The sequence below is a fragment of the Ovis canadensis genome, chromosome 1 (assembly GCF_042477335.2).
Source record: "Ovis canadensis isolate MfBH-ARS-UI-01 breed Bighorn chromosome 1, ARS-UI_OviCan_v2, whole genome shotgun sequence".
Classification (NCBI taxonomy): domain Eukaryota; kingdom Metazoa; phylum Chordata; class Mammalia; order Artiodactyla; family Bovidae; genus Ovis; species Ovis canadensis.
The window spans coordinates 180,663,278-180,680,863 of NC_091245.1; the positions used below are offsets into that span (position 1 = coordinate 180,663,278).

Here is a 17,586-nt window from a genome sequence, read left to right on the forward strand (position 1 = left end):
AAAGACAGATTTGTGCAAATAGGCACAAATAAGTTAAATGCTGATTGTATTCACATGTGACTTGACAGCAATTATTAACATCTGGGCTCACTAAGTCAATAACCAATAATCAAGATTATTTGGAAGATCAATTTTAACAACAGTGACAAAAAGAAAAATTAGCATCCCCATTACTGACAGAGGCTGACACTATCAGGATGCTAAAATCCAGGGACTCTGACTGCCTGCCTTCAGGCAAGCTCGTACATATTATTTGGTCATTGTTTGCTGGTAAAAAGTAAAATAGTATAGAAGGAAGGAGGGGAAAGAGGGAGGGAAGAAGGGAGAATATTTAGTTTATATGCCATATGTGAAAATCAATGCTCTATTTCAAAGACAAGGATTATATTTTGCACTCCAGTTATAATTTTATCCACTGTAATTTAGGAACACTTTCCTTTGAAGAAAAAAAGAATGCCTGAAAATAATCTCCTTTGTAGTTTTATTTTACAAGGTGCCAGTGTGTAATGGGCCCATTAGCAAGCATGCTCAGGAAGTCAAGTGTGAAGAGTCAAGGTTTCGCATGCTGGGAATTCCATGGTACCTGATGGAACTCTGAAAGTGTCACCTTTAGCTGCGCAGCCAGTTCTGGAGGTGACTGAGGGTTTCCTTTCCCCTGACACTAAAGATAAGAGAAACAGGGCAGGAAGTAGCTATGCTAACAAAGTGGAGTTTGGTACTTGCCCTGGCTTTGGAAGTCAGTATCACTGGACTCCTCTGGTATCAAGCTTCAGGAAAGAAACTCACAGTATAAAGCAGAGCCATCTTAATCATTTTTAGACTGACATTTCAAAAAGGGTTAAGACGCTATCTGCTCTGTCTGTTCCATCTGCTCAGATGTTTATTTGAAAACATCTGTGCTGTGATCTTTAACAATCCTAGTTTTCACTTACCAATTAATACTTTTAAAAAAGTAAAACAGAGGTATAAATACTTATTCTCCAGTTAGAGAAGCAATTCTTTTGAACATCTTTATGATTTAAGGTTTCTTGACAACTCATGAGTAGGCAAAATGTTGCTATTTATTTAATCTTGGAAGAACACTGAAAGAAAAAGGCAGGGAGTGCAGGCAGTGTGGAAGAACTCTCCTTTATGTAGCTGGCCACATGTGACTTTAACAGTTGCAGGGGAAACTGGCTGAGGCTAAGGTTACATATTTCTGTTCAGTAAGGATATCCATGGTGGTAACTCTCATGATGACGGTAGTCATCCTGGTAACCATCCTGGTATCCTTGATGGTAACTATGGTAACCATAGCCTGCATACTCATCTTCTGGACAGCGCATCCCCAGTGACTGCTGAATGGCCATTTCCTGTCTCCGGAGTTGCATCGAATCAATTAAATCATACACAATCACCATGGACCACATTGGGGAAGGATACCAGGATTTCACATTTCCATCTTTTCCAACTAGAAGCATGGAGAAGTACTCTGGGCTCACTTGGAAATAGTTGCGTATGTCTTTCACCAAATGGGCTGGTACATCTTCTCGCTCCACAACAGAGCTCCCTAGAATAGGATTAGAAAAGCTGTTAGTGGATTAAAGAGGCAACACTCAGGAAAGCATCAAATGAGAAGAAATCACTGTGAGAACAGAGAAAGGACCCAAGGGTCTGTTCTCTACAGCTTAAAAATCCAATTTAGGAACTTTGCTGGTCTTTCTACTAGCAATGAAATGTTCCTGCTATTCTACAACATGGATCACATTTTGAGGCAAATGTCTCTTTATAGGAGTGTTATAAAATATAAAACCAATTTCTTTATTTAATCCTTGCAAGATCAACTGCCACATCAAGATCAACTCTGGCATCCCTTGTTCACTGATATGGCAGGAAATATTTAATTTCTCACGCTTTATAAAACTACCACAAGAATTAAATGAGATAACATAGGTGAAAATGCTTTGTAAGCCAATAAAGCCCCATGCAGACAAAAAAGAATTACATATCTCTACTAAGAAATGAATATCTTTGCTGTCACTTGTGAATGGTTTTTTAATAAAAACAACCTGAGTGCTTATGCTCCCCTTCACATTCTGTGTATACATAAATTCTCACACCCATACACACACACACACACACACACACACACGCATGGGGCACACACCAGGACCTTCAACTGAGGGTACATCCATGGCTTACATATGAATTAATATAATTTCATTGAACTTATCAGTAGTTTATACTCTTTTAAAGTAACAAAACTTTACCATTAATTGGGAACAGTTCTAAAACGCCCCCTACTTCCTCTCCAACACCTAAAAGCTTCAGAACCGTTATGTGGCGCAGACCTGAGAGAAAAAAGAAAGCCATAGAATCTGTAGTAAGTCTTTTGCTTCCAAAGACTGGATATCTGACAATTAAAATCTCTTAAGTTTAAAAGGAATATAAAACATAACCTGATTAAGTAAAACAAGTCATTAAAATCTTTTCCATAAAAAATGCATTTAAACATTTATAAAATCTTGAAAAGAGACTAATTGCAGATTTTAGGATTAATAACAGGGTCAAATGTGATTTTGTTTTGTTTTTGCAGATTGAAAAAGAATTTGCTCTTAAACTGTGATACTCACTCTGTTAAATGACAAAACAAAAACGAAGCCATTGGAACTTTAAAGTATCTGAGATGATCTAAGCTGATCAGTGTTCTGGAAAAAAGTCACGGCTGATGTTATAACAGCTTACATGGATAATTTAATTTTCTCTCAAAGAAAAGACTACAGAGCGAGCCAATGTGATTGCTGAAGAAATTGCTCTGGCTTCCCCAAACGAAAGTTTGTCTGCTCATTGGGCGGGTTTTTATCCCTTTTTTAGAAGACTCAAAGGGGTGGCACTGAGGGAGGCACAGCTTGCTTCCCGCCCACCCTCAGCTAAAGTTTCAGGAAAGGAAAGAAGGTCACGGCTTGGTAGCTTGCTGGAATTCTTTTGAAGACGAAGCCCTTATGAAAAGGTTCAGGAGAAAGAACATAGGAAGGCAAGGGGGCTGTGGAGTCATCCTATTTAGATTTCATGGTTTTAGACAAAATCCGAACCTAGTCACAGTAGTAACTTGGAACTATTAATAATAAATATGAACGTTGACAGTGTTGATTGTCCAGGAGAGAAAACTAAAGAAGAGCTGAAATCCAGGTAAAATGCTATTCAAAAAAAATTTTATGGGCTTTACTCTTCTCCCAGAGAAGTGAAGCATTTCTGTTCTGCATGTTAAGTCATGTTTTCAAAAGGGAAGATCATGAATTTAATTATCCCTTTAAAACATGACTTGTTCACATTCCCCTATCTACTACAAAAGAGTTTGACTTAGACTGTTTGTGTAGCGATTCAAAATGAAACATCACCTAATAGCTGCTGCAAAGATGTCTTTAGAAAATTAGCAAGCCATGATCTTATGTATATATTCATATCATGGAGGGTCATTAACTGCTCCAAGAACTTCTGTCTTACCCACCACTGTTGGTGGCTGTTAATAATTTAAATTATGCCTAAAAATACTGGCATAATCAAATCTTCCTTACATATGTTGATATAAATTTTTTAAGCATTAATCTTGATAATAAGAGTATAAATAAACATTTACAAATTTTCTAATTATCCTTACTGTTATAAGCTTGTTTTCTGCCTTTTTTTTAAGTTATTATTTTACATCTTAAAACTAAAAAGTTTTTATTATTTATAGGTACCTGGTCATAGCAAGGTACCCAGTCTCCGTTAATGTTTTACAAAACTTATACAACCACCCCTCCCTTTTATAAATCAAACACAGTTTTAGAACTAAAAAATGATTCTTCTTCCTAATAGAAATATCAAAATAATGTGGGTTCATCTATGTTCCAATTATGAAGTTTTAAATATGTGGCCACTAGCTACTTTCCACCTCTCTAAGTGAGTGAAGTCGCTCAGTCGTGTCCAACTCTTCGCGACCCCATAGACTGTAGCCTATCAGGCTCCTCTGTCCATGGGATTTTCCAGGCAAGAGTGCTGGAGTGGATTGCCATTTCCTTCTCCAGTCCACCCCTCTACTGACTCTCAAAAATTCTTCCTCTGCAGAGGTGTATCTTAAATAAAATTTTTGTAGTGATTCCAACTTTTGAAATTACCATTATCTCTCTGGTTCAACATTGAACTTATTAATAATGTTCTATGTATTATGCATTTATTTTCTATATGTACATATTCAGAATAGTATTAGCCCTTTCTGACCACTAAGATAATAATGTTTGGTAAAGAAAGCATATATTAGTTTTCAAAACATTGAGCAATTCACTGCAAATAATGATAGTATAATAAACAGCATTTCTCTTTGACCTACTTGTCTTAAAGCATAAGGCACTGTTTAACAAATCTTGCTGTCTTCCTAGTACTTAGTTAGAGATCAAAATCCTTTCAAAGGGACTGGTAATATAGTACAGTGGGGTTCAGTTCATTAATTAATTCTCAAAGGCATTCCTGTCTTACAAAAAATACTTAAATCTATGGAAAAGTACTCAGTGTTTGTACCTAATTATTACCTAAGTAATTGATGATATCTGAGTTATATGATCTTGAGACAATTTTTTTTAAAGCAAATAAGAAGACACATAATACAGATCACTGTAAGTAAAGCAGCAGGTATTTTCAAACATTTCAGTAAAAAACCTAAGAGGGGAGAATATTGAAAAAAGAAAAACAGACCCCAGTTGACTAAGATTCCAGTCTGAAAGCAACTTTATCCTCAATATAACTGAGTAAGTGTCTGGGAATCTACAGTCTGGGCTGGGGAATATTTGGATGACCTAAGCTTCTGTGTTCCATTTTAGACCAGGAAGAGGGTGGTATGGGAAAGCAGTGATGACGAGGCTTCCCACTCACCAAAATTGCATGCCTGACCACTGAGGGCAGAGAGCTGCTGTGAATAGGCCCAGTCTTCATCATTAGGGGCCGAGATCACCAGCAACCGCCTCCTCCAACGGAACCTGGAAAAGAAGTAGAAGACCACAATTACTGCTTCAAACAATAGAGGCCAGTGTGAAAAAGCAGAGTAACGTCGACTGTTACTTTTTTCCTATGCCTCAAATAAAAAACCAGTAACCTTAGAAATATTTCATAGCTCCTCAAAGCCTGACATTAGACTGTATGACCACCTTTCTTGCACTTTTTCCTCTATAACTTCATGGTCTGCCTATTGTAGCATTTGCCTGATGTGTCAGGCATGAGTCTGGTCACCAGGCCTGATGAGGTCACTTAGGGAGAGAAGACATTCTCAGATACAATGAAAAATAGCTGAAATTGTTTGTCAAATTATAGCAACAGAAATAAAGGAATTAGAAAATAACTGAAGAAAACTGAAGTTCTGGTCGAATTCCCTCCGGTTTGGCAGCGAGGGTGGTGGTGGTGGTGAATACAGACAGGAAATAGTACAGAAAAAAAAAGAACTGAATTTTAAGTAGATGGCAGTGACAGTAAGAAGGAAAAGAGAAAAGTGTCTTAAAGGGTCAAGCAAGGTTCCTGGAAAAATAAAACTCTATGTACCTTCTTCAGTAGCAGTGGTTCTTCCAGAAGCAAATGCTAGTTCTAAGATGTACCCTATCATCATAGTAAGAACCATCACTTACAGAGTACCCCTAAGAAGCAGAATGGACCTAAACCTACAGTCATAGGATTTTAGAATATATAGTAAACTTCTTCCTGTTCTTATAGTTCCAACACAATTGGGCAGTGGAAAGAGATTTTGCCTTGTAGCCAAGAAACTTGACCTATATTTTCTCACTGCTACATTTTTTGGGTTCCTTGAGCATGCCACTCTGTTCATCTAAGTTATAGATTTTCCTTAGCTTTAGAATCAAAAAGAGCATTACCTCAAAGAGGTGTTAAAAGAATTAAACTCCAGGGACTTCCCTGGTGGTCCTATGGCTAAGACTCCACACCCCCAACGCAGGGGGCCTGGGTTTGATCCCTGGTCAGGGAACTAGATCCCACATGCCACAACTAAGAGTTCACATGTTGTAACTATACATTCAGAGTAACGCAACTAAGACCCAGGCAGTCAAATGAGTAAATATTTAAAAAAAAAAAAAAGAATTAAAAATCCATCAATGTAAGTTATCCATGTGTTGGCATAGATATTGACAGTGCCTTAGTCTGCAAGCTTTAGATTTAAAACACTGACAGATGGATAATGTCCATTGTTCATTAATAGATTTTGGACATTATCTATCATGATGCCATATGATAATCAATTTAATCCTTATGTTTGTATATCATTTTACAGCTCGATTTCACCTACACAACACACATTGCTCACTGGAGGGCTTCTCTGGTGGCTCAGTGGTAAAGAATTGCCCTGCCAATACAGGAGGCATGGGTTCTATCCCTGATCCGGGAAGATCCCACGTCCTCCAAGAAGCTAAGCCCGTGCACCACAACTGTTGAGCCTGTGCTCTAGAGCCTGGGAACCGAAACTGCTGAGCACACTCTCCCTAGAGCCCGTGCTCCCCAACAGCAGGAGCCACCGCCGTGAGAAGGCCACGCACCTCAGCTGGAGAGTAGTCTGTGCAGCAACGAAGACCCAGCGCAGCCAAAAAAAAGTAAGTAAATAAATAATAATTAAAAAAACAAAAAACATACATTCGTCACTGGAGTTCATCGAGGGCATGGCTTGCTTTCCCCATTTTGCACATAAAAAACAGGGTTTAGAGAAGTGAAGTGACTTGCCTAACCAATAAATCTAAGAGGTGGTACCAAAACTCAGATTTTTCTAACTCCTGGTCCAGTGCTTTCCCTGGTCTACCCCTATCAGAGGGGCTAATGCTTGGTGGGCACTGTCAGGGTCCCTAAGGGGATATGAAGGAGAGGGGGTGTGCATCCAGAGAGAGGCTGAGTGCAATTGTCTCAAAGTCCACCTTCACTGGAGAAAGGGCTTTTGCTTTCTGCCTTCAATGTTGCTGACTGCAGGGTGTCAGTGCATTCAAGGAACCAGAAGCCAGTTGATTATATTCATGGCTTCTCTCCCTGTGCCCCTTCTAGCCTCTCAGTGAACAGGAGAGTTTTCAATCCCAAAGAAAATGGCCTCTTGGGGGAATAGTGGTTTGGGTGAATGAGAGAAAATGATAGTCTGATGAAATACAGCATGTGAATGGATGCCTTAGCAAGACTCGCCAAGAGTTGCTTGCTGTGACATTACGTTAGCTTCCTCCGCTTGTTTTTCTTCAAAGGGAAAGAAAAACTTAAATCTCCACTGAGGATAGAAGATGAATGTATCTGGCACAAAGGAGGGAGGGGAGAGTCTGAGACTGTCTGAGGTTTCCTGGGAAAGGGAACAGGACTGGTGTTGGGTCACAGAAGACGGTCTCCTGTGCTTCCCCTGCCTCCTTAGGAGGCCTGCCAGAGCAGCATCCCCCACCCCTACCCCTTCCCAGCCAGCACCCACACCAGGCCAGCTTTTCTGGCCCCCATACAGAGCTGCAGGGTATCCTGGAGGGAGCTATTTTGGGTGAGGTCTATTTTGGCTTGTTTACCTGTGTGCACCACTGAATGCTGCCGGACTAGAGAGGGCTGGGATCTGAGACTTGTGGCAGACACAACGAGAGAGGGTCGTTGCCCCTAAGTGGTGATTCTTTATCCCACAGACCTTCTTATTAAGATCCAAGGCCCCAGCTCCTAACCCTAAAGGAACAAATGTTAATGGAACTACTTCTGTGGAAGTAAGAAGAGATGTGAATGTGGCCCAGATCCTTACTTTGGACAGATTGGTTTTCTGTCACTTTAGTGTGTCCGTAAATAAAAACTTCAAGCTGTGTATGTATTTGCTTTTCTTAGCTGGCATTCCCAAATTAGTGTGCGTGTGCCCACTCTTTGGGGCTTCTGTCTTAGAAAAAGATAATTATAGCCTGAACCAGATGAGTGTCACTAAAGACTAGACTGGCTTCAGAGTCTGGTCAGCTGAAACCAGGCTTTGCAGACCCACCAACTCAGCAAATTTGAAGGAAAATTCCCATTTGGATACTAGTTTATTTATAGAGCTGTTATATAGAAAAGAAAGAAAAAATTTCAGTTCTTTTTGCTTGGGTTTCAGTTCTGAAGGTGTTTATTAAGTCTCCTCTTTAGATTTAAGGGACTAGATCTGATAGACAGAGTGCCTGATGAACTATGGACGGAGGTTCATGACATTGTACAGGAGACAGGGATCAAGACCATCCCCAAGAAAAAGAAATGCAAAAAAGCAAAATGGCTGCCTGGGGAGGCCTTACAAATAGCTGTGAAAAGAAGAGAAGCGAAAAGCAAAGGAGAAAAGGAAAGATACAAGCATCTGAATGCAGAGTTCCAAAGAATAGCAAGGAGAGATAAGAAATCCTTCCTCAGTGATCAATGCAGAGAAATAGAGGAAAACAACAGAATGGGGAAGCCTAGAGATCTCTTCAAGAAAATTAGAGATACCAAGGGAACATTTCATGCAAAGATGGGCTCGATAAAGGACAGAAATGGTATGGACCTAACAAAAGCAGAAGATATTAAAAAGAGGTGGCAAGAATACACAGGAGAACTGTATAAAAGAGATCTTCATGACCCAGATAATCACGATGGTGTGATCACTCACCTAGAGCCAGACATCCTGGAATGTGAAGTCAAGTGGGCCTTAGAAAGCATCACTACGAACAAAGCTAGTGGAGGTGATGGAATTACAGTGGAGCTATTTCAAATCTTAAAAGATGATGTTGTGAAAGTGCTGCACTCAATATGCCAGCAAATTTGGAAAACTCAGCAGTGGCCACAGGACTGGAAAAGGTCAGTTTTCATTTCAATCCCAAAGAAAGGAAATGTCAAGAATGCTCAAACTACCACACAATTCCACTCGTCTCACACACTAGTAAAGTAATGCTCAAAATTCTCCAATCCAGGCTCCAGCAATACGTGAACCGAGAACTTCCAGATGTTCAAGCTAGATTTAGAAAAGGCAGAGGAACCAGAGATCAAATTGCCAACATCTGCTGGATCATGGAAAAAGCAAGAGAGTTCCAGAAAAACATCTATTTCTGCTTTATTGACTATGCCAAAGCCTTTGACTGTGTGGATCGCAATACACTGTGGAAAATTCTGAAAGAGATGGGAATACCAGACCACCTGACCTGCCTCTTGAGAAACCTGTATGCAGGTCAGGAAGCAACAGTTAGAACTGGACATGGAACAACAGACTGGTTCCAAATAGGAAAAGGAGTATGTCAAGGCTGTATATTGTCACCCTGCTAATTTAACTTATATCCAGAGCACATCATGAGAAACGCTGAGCTGGAAGAAGCACAAGCTGGAATCAAGATTGCCAGGAGAAATATCAATAACTGCAGATATGCAGATGACATCACTCTTATGGCAGAAAGTGAAGAGGAACTAAAAAGCCTCTTGATGAAAGTGAAAGAGGAGAGTGAAAAGAAAGAAAGAAAGTGAAGTCGCTCAGTCATGTCTGACTCTTTGTGACCCCATGGACTGTAGCTTGCCAGGCTCCTCCATCCATGGGATTCTCCATGCAAGAGTACTGGAGTGGGTTGCCATTTCTGGTTGGCTTAAAGCTCAACATTCAGAAAACTAAGGTCATGACATCTGGTCCCATCACTTCATGGCAAATAAATGGGGAAACAGTGGAAACAGTGTCAGACTTTATTTTTTTGGGCTCCAAAATCACTGCAGATGGTGATGGCAGCCATGAAATTAAAAGATGCTTACTCCTTGAAAGGAAGTTATGACCAACCTAGACAGCATATTGAAAAGCAGAAATATTACTTTGCCAACAAAGGTCTGTCTAGTCAAGGCTATGGTTTTTCCTGTGGTCATGTATGGATGTGAGAGTTGGACTGTGAAGAAAACTGAGCGCTAAAGAATTGATTCTTTTGAACTGTGGTGTTGGAGAAGACTCTTGAGAGTCCCTTGGACTGCAAAGAGATCCAACCAGTCCACCCTAAAGGAGATCAGTCCTGGGTGTTCATTGGAAGGACTGATGTTGAAGCTGAAACTCCAATACTTTGGCCACCTGATAAGAAGAGTTGACTCATTGGAAAACACCCTGATGCTGGGAGGGATTAGCGGCAGGAGTAGAAGGGGACGACAGAGGATGAGATGGCTGGATGGCGTCACCGACTCGATGGACATGAGTTTGAATGAACTCTGGGAGTTGGTGATGGACAGGGAGGCCTGGCATGATTCATGGAGTCGCAAAGAGTCAGACACGACTGAGCGACTGAACTGAACTGAATACTACTAATCACCAGTGTTTATTAATTACTTGCTTTGTGCTAAGTTCTAAGCTATCATTACCTTTAGTATTTCCTTTCATAATGATCTTAAGAATAGATAAACTTATTATCTCCATTTTGCAAATGAAAAAACTAAAGCCCAAAGAGATTAAGCAATAAATCCAAGGTCACACGGCTGATAAGTGGAAAACCAGGAATCAACCCATGCCTTTAACTAACATACTATTCCACTTTAATTTTTAAGATCAATGATTATTATCAGCACAATGAGTCCATGAGTTGTGACCATAAGTCATAGATAGCCATAGGACATCTAAATTATAATCATAGGCTATTCTGAATATCCATAAGAGATGTATATTCTTGAAACAGCAGTGAATATAAGAACTTGTAGCCTTCCACACTGGAAGGAAAATACATTTGCTTATGTGTTGTAGGGCCCTATCTAGTTCAAAAGACTTTAGATGCAAAATATGTATAATTTCTTAAGAATAAAAAAATGCAAATGCAAATCAGTGACCAACTTGAACGAGCATTGCAAGCTTTGTGAGTGAACAAAAGTGAGATGATGCCAGCTTTTCCTTTGAAGTTTTGAAACCCGTGACATTGCGATTATAAAAAGAACCTCTGCCTGGAAATGGGACGTATAATTCTTCATAATGTTTGAAACTGCAGGTCTCATGGCTGGCCTAAATCCTGAGTTGTAAATAATATCAATGAGCTAGACAATAACTGTCTGCTTTACAGATCAGTCTATCTGAGTTTAATGGGTTGGTTCAATAGGTATATACCTTTCAGTCTTGGAAGATTTAGAATTAAGAAGAGGAAGTTTGGAAAGAATCAAAATTATAGTAATAATATATTTTTCTAAGAAGGATCCTGATTTTCTTTATGAATTTATGTTCTTGGGAAACTTAAGAGTATCTGGCTTGAAATGATAGCCTTGAAACTCCAAACTAGGAAGTGTGATTGAGTATGTGGTTTAGTTGTATGGTTTTAGGTTGAAATCTTACTAAGCATATACAGTTACTGGAACATGTGAGAAAACATTACCATATTTACAAGATTAACTTATAAAATCTATGGATCAAATAAATACTCAGAAAGATTGTGTTTATTTCAAGCAATTGAAAGAAATATGGTAAATGTAAAATGACTATTTTGACACCCAAAACTCTGTCTCCAAGATTTGATTCAGCACTGGTGCAAAGAGGCCGAGCTTTCAGTATTATTGACTCTAACTCAGTGATGGAAGTTATTTGATCTCCGTTAGCCTGAGTGGTCTCCATTAGTGTGAGACTAGTTACAGTATTTAGATCATGGGATTGTTGTGAAACAACAGGAGGGAAGATGAAGTGCTTGGCACAAAAGGTGATATGGCAACACTGGAGTGGAGGGAGGGCTACTTGCTCTTGTTATTCTCATGAGTGAGAGATTTTAAGACAGGTTAATTGGAAGCATAGGGACAACATATCTAGAAAATTATAAACTAAAAACTTGGATGAATGGTGAGTCCTATGCTCTTTACACATCATGATGTTATTTCCTAAGAGCCCCAAGCTTCCCAAATCTAGAGGCATTCAGATTATCTGTTTACTAACCATAGAATTTTTGCTGCTGTAGGTGAAATTTCTGCATCCCTGCACCCCTTAAAGTCCCAAATATCTGTAGAATTTTCATCCATCATGGGGGAAGGGATGAAGAAGGGAAAAAGTAGAGTGATTTTTAAACACTTTTTTGTGTATGTACCAGAGTTTCCCTACAAGGGTTTTCAACAAACCACACTCCCCAAGGAATCAGGGATCTGGGTCAAGAGAATTTCTCCTTTTAAGGTCTTAGTGGAACTTCTGTTGTTCTCTGCAGAGTTGGAAGAAAGCAGAAAATCAAGCAGTGTTCCAAATCCCGTTTGGAACTAGAAAGGGCCCAATAAATATAAGTACAATATACAAAGCTCCCCAAATTGACTGAATGAATTAACCCTCACAGAAGGTCAGAAGTATGTATCAGTGTCCCAAAAAAAGCAGAAGAGAAAGAAAAGACTTATCCAAAGCCACCAAATCAACACTCAAGCTTGGAACTGATCCCAGCCAGCCTTGCAACCAGAGCCATTTCCAACAGGACAAGAATAAGCCTACTGGGCATAGTGCTGTGAAGCAGACAGACACTTCCCTTCTCACAGGGAAGGTCACCCTGCACAGATGCGTCTGCTTCGAGTTTCTCTGGGGTTTTCATTAGCTCAGTCAGAACGCTCTCCTGCCTTCCTCCTCAGTGTCTCCAAAGGAGATGTACCTGGATAGGAAGTTTTCCAGTGACTGCTTCTTGTCTTCCTTGCAAATGATGCCGTCTTTCTTCTGCTTTTCCATGTCTTTGATTCGGGACTGGAAAGTATCGATCAAATCAAACACGGACTTCATTGCTATAGGCACCTCATAATATTGCTGTTGAAGGAAAAGTAAGAAGTATATAATGCATTAAAGGTGTTTCTTCCCTCTGTCCAGAGGGTGGAGAGCCTGGGAGAATTCATGAGAGCTCTGGGGAAAACAGAGCCTGGAGGGCTCTTTCGTTTATAAACTCTCTCCTGCAATAGTACCTCTGCTGATGTTTTGAGGTTCTGAATCCATGAAACAACTGCCTTTACCTTCCATGAGGATTTCTTCTTTACTTAACACTTTTTACTGGAAAGGGTCCATGCCCTCTTTACCACACATATCCTAGATTTATTTCCTTATCTCTGGGACTAACCTGGTTCCTGTTCATTACACAACTGGAAAGTCAGAAACTCTGTACCTAACACAAAAAATCAAATGCAAGAACATGTAAGAGTATCTGACCTCAGCAATAAGGGTAATTTTCCACCAGAAGGATGCCTGCTCTCTGGTCATCAGGAATCTACATGGGACGCCCCTAGTGGTCCAGGGCTAATTAAGACTCCATGTTGCCAATGCAGGGACTATGGGTTTGATCCTTGTTGGGGGAAGATTACACATGCCTTGTGGCACAGCCAAAAAAGTAAATAAATAAATGAATAAACAATCTATATAAACTCTTTGTGATTCCCAGGGACTATTTTATTGAGTGAGCATTACTTAAAATTAGGTAATGTTTGCTAATGTATTCTCAGGAAAAAATTTTGGAAATCTAAGTTAAGGATAATGAAATTCAGTTTCCTGCCTCAAAGCTGTCTGGACTTAGAACAGCAACCTGAAATGGATTTGGGAGCTGGCTGAGAGTAATCAGCGTAAGCTAGAGAGAGAAGTCTGGACATGGCTTGGAGCTGTGCCCTGAATGGGAATTTAGTAAATCATGAAATGTGTAAGCTGGCAGACACCTTAGGGAACATCTAGTCCAAACTTTCACATTAGAGGTGGCAAAACACAAAAGCAGAATGAATTATTGAAGGGATCTCTCTCCAGATCCAGAAAAATACTCCAGGCTGAACCAGGTACTCTAATAGCCCAGGCAGCCTTTTTCCTAAGGATTTTCATATAAGCATGGGCTCTGGAGCCAATCTGTGTGCATATGAAGTCTAACATTAACTGGGCAAAGTTAGGCAAGTTACTTAACAACTCTAGATTCCTGGCCTCTCTGAAACAAAGATAATATTTGTTATTTCTCTTAGAGGTTTGAGATGAAATTGTAAACATTTAAGGTGAGTGCTTGGCATAATGAAAGAACTCAATAAAGTTAGTTATTATTGTTATTATTGTTATTATGACTACATGGCATAGTTTTTCATGGTTCAGAACTTTTGTCCCTATCACAGGAAGAAATTAGGTGTAAAGCCCTACCATCTTGCCCATGTTGAATCAGGAGATAAATTTCCGGGTTCTTCCAAATTATGCCTTATATTAAATCTGAGTTTTCTTAAAACAGAAGCTAAACGCTCTTCACTTTTTCTCACCAGGGTCTGACACATCATAGCTATTCAAAAAGTGTCTGGTGAATTCATGACTTTAATGGTATGGAAGAATTTAGTCTGAGTCAAGTAACTGAACTACAGGGGGGTCATCCAATTTAATATTTTCCATAGACCACAAATTCTAGAGGACAGTGGTAACTATTTGGACCATTTCCAAACTTTCCCATTTATGAAATAATTTGTGCTCAGTTGTATGTGTAATAGACTCACTGATCCCCCCAAAATGAGTTTCTCTCTTAAGGAATGGCACTGCACCATCCCAAACAGGAACCCATACCTTGACTCTGAGGTCCACATCCGTGAGCACCATAAAGAAATCATTGTAGGTCATTCCATACTCCTTCCTCAGCTCGCTGATGAGATGCTGGTCTACCAAGTCCTCATCATCCATGACTCGCATAGGTTTCTCATTGTCTTAAGGCAAATGAAATGTGAATAAATATGGATGTGACAAAAACAGAAATCAGTGGGAAACCAAAGGGTGGAGGAGCTGAGCCTCCATCCCAAGTTAATTAGAACTGCCTTCATTAGTTGCACACATTCAAAGAGTACGTTGTTTGAACTAATGTTTCCAAAGTGAACAAATATAGAAACAAACGAATAAATAAGCTCATTTTGAAAGTCACTCTTCCAAAGATGATCGAACCCCATCTCTGCCCACGCTGGTTATAGTGAATCAGAAGGAGCAACATTAGAATGAAGCTACTGAGTCATTCCTGGAAGAAGATTGCCAACTCAACCTGGGATGAGTCATTATTGTGACTTACCAGGGAAACAGACCCAGATTCTTTGGTTAAGCTTTATTTCACTTAAAATTTTATTTTAGTTTTAGTTATTTATTTAAGTCTAAAATTGGTGTCTGTTCCTTCCTTTTATTAGAGCATTTTTTGGGACACAGTAAACTATGTCATTGCTATGTGTGTGTATATTAGTCACTCGGTCGTGTCCGACTCTATGTAACCCCATGGACTGTAGCCAGCCAGGCTCCTCTGACCATGGAATTCTCCAGTCACTGCCATAGAGAAAAATAAAAAGCCTATGTTTAAATCTGGTCATTTGACTCCAAAAAATCAAGCTTTTCATAAAATAAATTTTGTAAGTGAATACAAGGTTAAGTAAAATGTTACCGACTTTCTAGAAGTTCTTAATGTTATATATATTTTCAAATATCAAGCCCTGAAAACTATTATAATTCACAGTGGTTCCTGCAGGTGCCACTGGGTTAATGGGAAGTATGAACATGACAAACCATTAATACCATGCCTGGAAAACACTTTGAAATGATAGAAGGGCTTATTTACTTCTTTACTCCCATACAGGTTACAATGCTCCCCTCAACCCTATTAAAATTTTCATTGGTAGAATAATTCCCTGTATTAAAAAAATTACAAATATTAAACTTAGCAAATTTGTAATAATAAACATATTACAGAAGGAAACTTATTTGGTTATTATCAACACTGTTACCCAATGAATAGCACTACAGTAGAAGAAAAACACAATTTTGTAGCTACAAAGGTAATCTAGCCAAGTATCACAGACTATTCTGCTTTTATTGATATAAAGGGGGCAATTATAATTTAGGTATTACTTTGGTTTACTCGATTAAGATTGTTGAAAGTATATAAATAAGATGCTTGATTCTCCCAAGTAGATCATAATGAGAGGGAAAAGAATACTATCATTAATAAAATATGTTAATTTAAAAGAATTGTTAAGTTCTTCATGCTGTTGGTTTCTTTTTTAATTTTTTAAAAATTTATTTATTTATTTATTTTTTAATTTTACTTTACAATACTGTATTGGTTTTGCCATACATCAACATGCTGTTGGTTTTTGTTTAGTTTATCTATTGAGTAAAAATAGCAACTTGAAGAATAAAATACAAAGTATGATGTTGCTGCTGCTGCTGCTGCTAAGTCACTTCAGTCGTGTCCGACTCTGTGTGACCCCATAGACGGCAGCCCACCAGGCTCCCCCGTCCCTGGGATTCTCCAGGCAAGAATACTGGAGTGGATTGCCATTTCTTCCTCCAACGCATGAAAGTGAAGCGAAATTGAAGTCGCTCAGTCGTGTCTGACTCTTCTCGACCTACCAGACTGCAGCCTACGAGGCTCCTCCATCCATGGGATTTTCCAGGCAAGAGTACTGGAGTGGGGTGCCATTGCCTTCTCCAAAGTATGATGTTATTCTTGGTTAAAAGGAAATAAAGCAAAAGAAAACACATCCATATGGGAATATACATAGGAAAAAGTCCAGAAGGACATAGAGCTAATAATAATAGTTGTCTATGGGGAGTGAGAAGAGGTGAGGTAGAAACTTTGACTGTTTACTTTATGTGAGCCTATATTATTTAAATTTTAACAAGGAGCATATTTTATTTTGTGATTAATAATATTAATATGAATTATGATGATGAAGGAAATCATTAAAAAACTGATTTGTAAGCATCCTTAACAACTAACGTTCTGATTTTAACACTTTACAAATCAGATTTTATCTTGAACCTAGGAACTGCTATTTTTAATTCTCAACATACATTCATTTTTGTTTTTTTATTTGGAACTTCTTATTAAATTTATCCAGATTCTGCAGAAGCTCTCTAGTCTTCGTCAAGGGTGGCAGGGCTTAAAAACAAACATTCCTTAGAATACATCCTATAAATTGTCCACATGGTCCCAATCCAGCTAAAATGGTTCACAGACCCAAGCCCATTTTGTGGGATTTGGTCATTTCACACAACCTGCCCCTGGACCTAAGATTTTTGAGGAGGGCCAACAGGAAGGGTGAGCTCTGCTGTGTGCTGATGAGGACTGGCCCTATAAATGAAGGACTTGCCTAGTTTCCCACCCTTTAAGAACTCCAGCTCCAAAAAGTCAGTGGTTAAATTCAGGTAGTAGTAAATTTCTTCATGCATTTGTTTTTCCATGTCTGACTATAGACAGCAATGACACTGCAGAAAAATTCAGCTTCAAAGGCAACTTATTAAACACCAGCTGTATGCCAGGCATTGCATCTAAAGCCTCCATCTGTGACTGCTGCCTCTCGGTGACACCCATGGTTTCTCCTCCTCCTCCTTCTCATCCCTATATTCAGGCCATTCTTCCAATGTCCTGGGACAACTTCAGCTCTCTGTTTGCTTCAGGAGCTCCAAATCTGCTCTGGCAGTTTTTCAAAGTAGGATTCACTGTATACCTTCATCATAAACACCTGGAGTGCATGTTAAAATTACAATCCTTGGACCCAGATCTATCTGGCTCATGGCCCCAGGAGCACCAATCAGTTGTCTCAGGGTCAGGAACCGGGCAATTAGGAAATATCCTGCAGCCCCAAGCCTAACCAGCTGTTCACCCAGCTCATCTGTGTTTCCCATGGAAACCCCAATAATAACCATGGTCTAGGCTCTCT

At 39.4% G+C, this 17,586-nt stretch overlaps 1 protein-coding gene across 1 annotated transcript in view; it reads right to left on the bottom strand.

Moving 5' to 3' along the window:
• Positions 1-1,039: 1,039 nt before the first annotated feature.
• Positions 1,040-17,586, bottom strand: part of CCDC80 (coiled-coil domain containing 80) — a 34,984-nt gene continuing 18,437 nt past the window's right edge. Inside the window, exons 4-8 of the mRNA XM_069553157.1 lie at positions 14,456-14,592; positions 12,549-12,697; positions 4,888-4,991; positions 2,250-2,330; positions 1,040-1,549 (exon numbers count right to left, since the gene is read on the bottom strand). Of these exons, the coding sequence (XP_069409258.1) occupies positions 1,203-1,549; positions 2,250-2,330; positions 4,888-4,991; positions 12,549-12,697; positions 14,456-14,592 (818 nt within the window). The 3' untranslated portion in view covers positions 1,040-1,202. The remainder of the gene's footprint in view (positions 1,550-2,249; positions 2,331-4,887; positions 4,992-12,548; positions 12,698-14,455; positions 14,593-17,586) is intronic.